The 3,793-nt window shown below is 43.5% G+C and overlaps 1 protein-coding gene across 1 annotated transcript; it reads left to right on the forward strand.

Moving 5' to 3' along the window:
• The first annotated feature begins 1,227 nt into the window (after nucleotides 1-1,227).
• On the forward strand, nucleotides 1,228-2,717 carry LOC135912068 (exonuclease V-like). The gene has a single exon (XM_065444446.1). It carries the CDS (start codon nucleotides 1,432-1,434, stop codon nucleotides 2,458-2,460), a length of 1,029 nt encoding a protein of 342 aa, XP_065300518.1. The 5' UTR covers nucleotides 1,228-1,431; the 3' UTR covers nucleotides 2,461-2,717.
• The last annotated feature ends 1,076 nt before the right edge of the window (nucleotides 2,718-3,793 follow it).

Below are 3,793 nucleotides of genomic sequence, written 5' to 3' on the forward strand. Positions count from 1 at the left end.
TAGCCTTTAATTAGGATTTGAATTTTAAATCCACACGTCGCCTTTCTTTTTTTAACTGGTGCAAAAAAAAATGTGTATCTCCGCGCACCTACACGAAGCCATTTTTCAGAGCAGTAGTGTAGCGTGCAAAGTACACTTTCTGCACCGTACTTTCGATGCGTGTAGGTAGCAGACGACAAACAAACAGGCGTCGCAAATAGGTGGCACCATCTTGTCTAGGACTCTCGACACTGATATGGCGATGATAGAGAAGGTACCTGCATGGATAGGCATCGAAATTCCGCGGTGACCATGTGTCACAGATCACTGCACAGAAGGTCACAGGGGAAAGTGAGCTAATTCTCCAAAAATACAAATTTATCACAGATGGTGAAGACTGTTTCAGACTCCGCGGTGCATAGAGAAGTCGTCTACAAGGGCTGCGCATTCGCGATATATGCTGCAAATTGTTTACATTTGTTGCTGAAAGGAAACGCGTGATTTGGCTATTAGTTTCAGGCTAGGGGATATACGTAGCCAGTAAGTGCAAAGTCAGGCACTTTTTGTCTGCTTATGCAGAAAACCACGACATATAAGGTGGCGCCCTCTTGATTTCCATTTGGGATGTTGAAGTCTATGCTCATGGCCTACGAGATTTGCGCACGCTGGCAGCTTGAGCCGTGGTTGAGCCTGTGCAATCCCGGAGGCCATGCTGTGCTTTTGCATGTTGAGCGTGCCGAAGGCGATTGTGGGAGCCGAAAACATCACAAACGTCTAGTTTTGCACATCACCAATACCACAGCACACATACAACCCCATGGAGGAAGGAGAAATACTTCCTTCGTTCATGTATAAACCCCTACGCATATATCCACTCAGGCGCGGTACCCACAGTACGCAAAAACCAACGTTACTAGAGCCAGCTCTCGGTGGTGCTACAGGTGCTAATAATGCTAGAAATATTGCGCTATAGCCATCGAGAAAGGACAGGCAATAAAATGGCCTTTGCGGTTCGGTTTTGATACTTTGAAGGGGTTAAAGAGGGGCGCGACGTGGGCCCCACTAACGTTGGGCACCACCCGCACCACCACATACACCATTTACTTTCACAAATATAGTAAAGTTATTTTCAAAGGAACTTTAAAATAAATATTCTACTATGTTGTCATATAAGTTATTGGTATTTTATTTTAGCAGGTTTACAGTGGAACCGAATAATAATATTTGGCCAATTGGCAACTATGAGCACAACAAGTTCTGACTTGTGACAGTTTGTGCGCGCGCTACATGACGCGAGTTTGCGTTTGTCGAAGTGCGCCGGAAAGCTCTAAGAAAGCTTTTTGCCTTATGTTTTACCGGAATGTATCTGGATGTTATTAGAGGTAACATGTTCCATGATAACAGTTGATCTGGCTGTCACAGTGCGTTCTGATAACCGCTGAAAACGCAGTAATGGATGACAACAGTGCTTGGGACGACCCTGAAGGTGACGATCTCATAGCGAAACTTCGTTGTGACTGTGTCGCCGATTCAAGACCTCCTCTACAGAAGTATCGCAATGGTCGGATTTACGTGTCTGATTTGTCTAGTCAAATGTACTGTGAGCAGAAATTGCTGTACACGCTCATCGGAGTCCCTCGTCTGAAGGAAATGGGCTACGAAGTTGAAGAAGGCGAGAGTCCACAAGTCACTCGTGGTTCGGATATCCACATGGCGAGGCAGCTCGAAGTTCAAGATGTGATTGCTGTGGACACAGAGACACGGGAGGATAATATTGCGGTCCTGTTTATAAATCTGTTGCATTCCATTCGCTCTCTGCTGGGTGGTGAACCTATTGCCAGAGAAGTGCCTGTGTTTGGAAGAGCCTTTGGTGGCGACATTTTCGTCAACGGAGTTGTGGATGAAATGCGTTGCGACTCGGATACGCTTCAAGTCGACATCGTTGAACTGAAAACGACAATGGGCACGAGGCTGCCAAACCCATCTGTGCGCCACTCGCACCGGTTACAAGTCATGCTGTATCATCATCTGCTGAGTAACCTTATTCAGGGCAACGTGGACATAAAAGATATTGAAAAAGGATTCCGAGTAAATCTGGATGTGCAATTGAGCTCTGTTGTGCTTGAGCTGTTGTCAGAGGATGAGCGGCATATGAACTCCCTGCGTCATCTGGTACCGTTCGTATTAAGTGCGGTTCAAGCATTGCCCCTTCCCAGTCAATTGCTTGTGGAGTATTTCAGCCAGAAAACCAACACCACGCTGTGTTTTGAAGGTGTTGATTATGATGAAAAGTGGTTGATGGACACTCTTCAGCAGATGTTTCCGTTCTGGACTGGTGAGAGGCCTGCGGAAGGAATTCAAGACATCGAAGATGCATGGAAATGTAATTATTGCCCGTTTCAAAATATGTGTGAATGGCGTCAGGCCAAAGAGGCGGAATGCATTAGGCGCAACTCAAGCAGCTTTGTACAAACAAAATGAAACATGCAATAGCAGCTTTTTAACTTGTTATAGCAGCAGTGGCCTACTACAGCTGAATGTTGATCTTTCTTTTTTTGTTACTGCTTATTTGTACCATCATATTCCTCATTCATGAATTCCATCAAGTGTATTTTTATCAGAAGTCATTTATTGCGAAACAGTGGAATTAAATGTGATGTAATTGTGTGGAACAAATAAGTGCAAATTAATTAATAAATTGTGGGTTTTTATGGGCCAAAACCACAGTCTGATTATGAGGCATGCCGCAGTGTAGGACTCCAGAATAACTTGGACCACGTGGGGTTCTTTAACATGCACCGATATCTAAGTGCACAAGTGTTTTCGCATTTTGCCCCCATCGAAATACAGCCGCCGTGGCTGGGATTTGGTCTCGCGATATTGTGTTTAGCAGCCCAATGCCATAGCCACTAAGCAACCACAGCGGGTTAGTGTGCAAGTCATCTCTACTATAATAGCTCTAGAAGGAGTATAAATGTTACTAAATGGATTTGTCTCCAGCCAAGTCAGCTGTCTTCAGCAAGTAATTAGGGTGAACTTAGTCTGATAAATATGGCATTATGAGCATCTCATTAACGTTGTTTATTACACGACTGTTAGGCTGTTGAGTTCATTTGTGGCTGACCTGCATAGGACTGATGTGCACATTGTTAGATCATTATTTGCGACACTGATGGAAAATGAGAAGTGTTTAATTTTTATCAAGTGCTGTGTTATGTGTCCACTGTACTGGACATTTTTTTTAAACTTTGGACATTTTAGTTTGCATAGCACAATTTTTTTTACGCATTGGCTGCCACAAGGCATGCTTGAATTTATCTGCAGTTGAGTGATTTTACTGGCTTTATTTGCTGTGCTTCTCCTGCTCAAAATAGAGGTATTTAGTAATAATCTATTTCATTACCTTTTCGAGATCTGTGAGGCCCCAAATTTACACTTTTTCACTTCATTGTGTGAAATAGAATTGTGCTCTGTCATTCACGTGGACTTCTTCAGATTCGTTGATCAAGTGTGGAAAATTTTCAAAGAGTTGAATGTTGGGATAGTTGGTATTTTGACATGAGAACCATCTTGATATGGCGCGCAATGGTACGGCACAACAGAAAGGAAGACGGACACAGGTGCAAACTAACAACTAATTTTATTGAAGCCCGACCCACAGGTATATATATCCACAAGCTGGGCAGACGCACCGTTACAAGGAAAAATGGAATTCGTCATGCAGGAAGTGATTAAACTAGGAGCAAAAGGGATTTCATTTCTGCATTGTACAGTGAAATTGAAGTTTTGGTTACACAATCCTGACCTGCTTTTC

Source organism: Dermacentor albipictus, chromosome 1, assembly GCF_038994185.2.
Source record: "Dermacentor albipictus isolate Rhodes 1998 colony chromosome 1, USDA_Dalb.pri_finalv2, whole genome shotgun sequence".
In the NCBI taxonomy this organism is placed as follows: domain Eukaryota; kingdom Metazoa; phylum Arthropoda; class Arachnida; order Ixodida; family Ixodidae; genus Dermacentor; species Dermacentor albipictus.

Bases quoted from the DNA above. Each gene is read 5' to 3' on its own strand.
- LOC135912068 (XM_065444446.1), top strand. From the start codon at position 1,432: ATGGATGACAACAGTGCTTGGGACGACCCTGAAGGTGACGATCTCATA.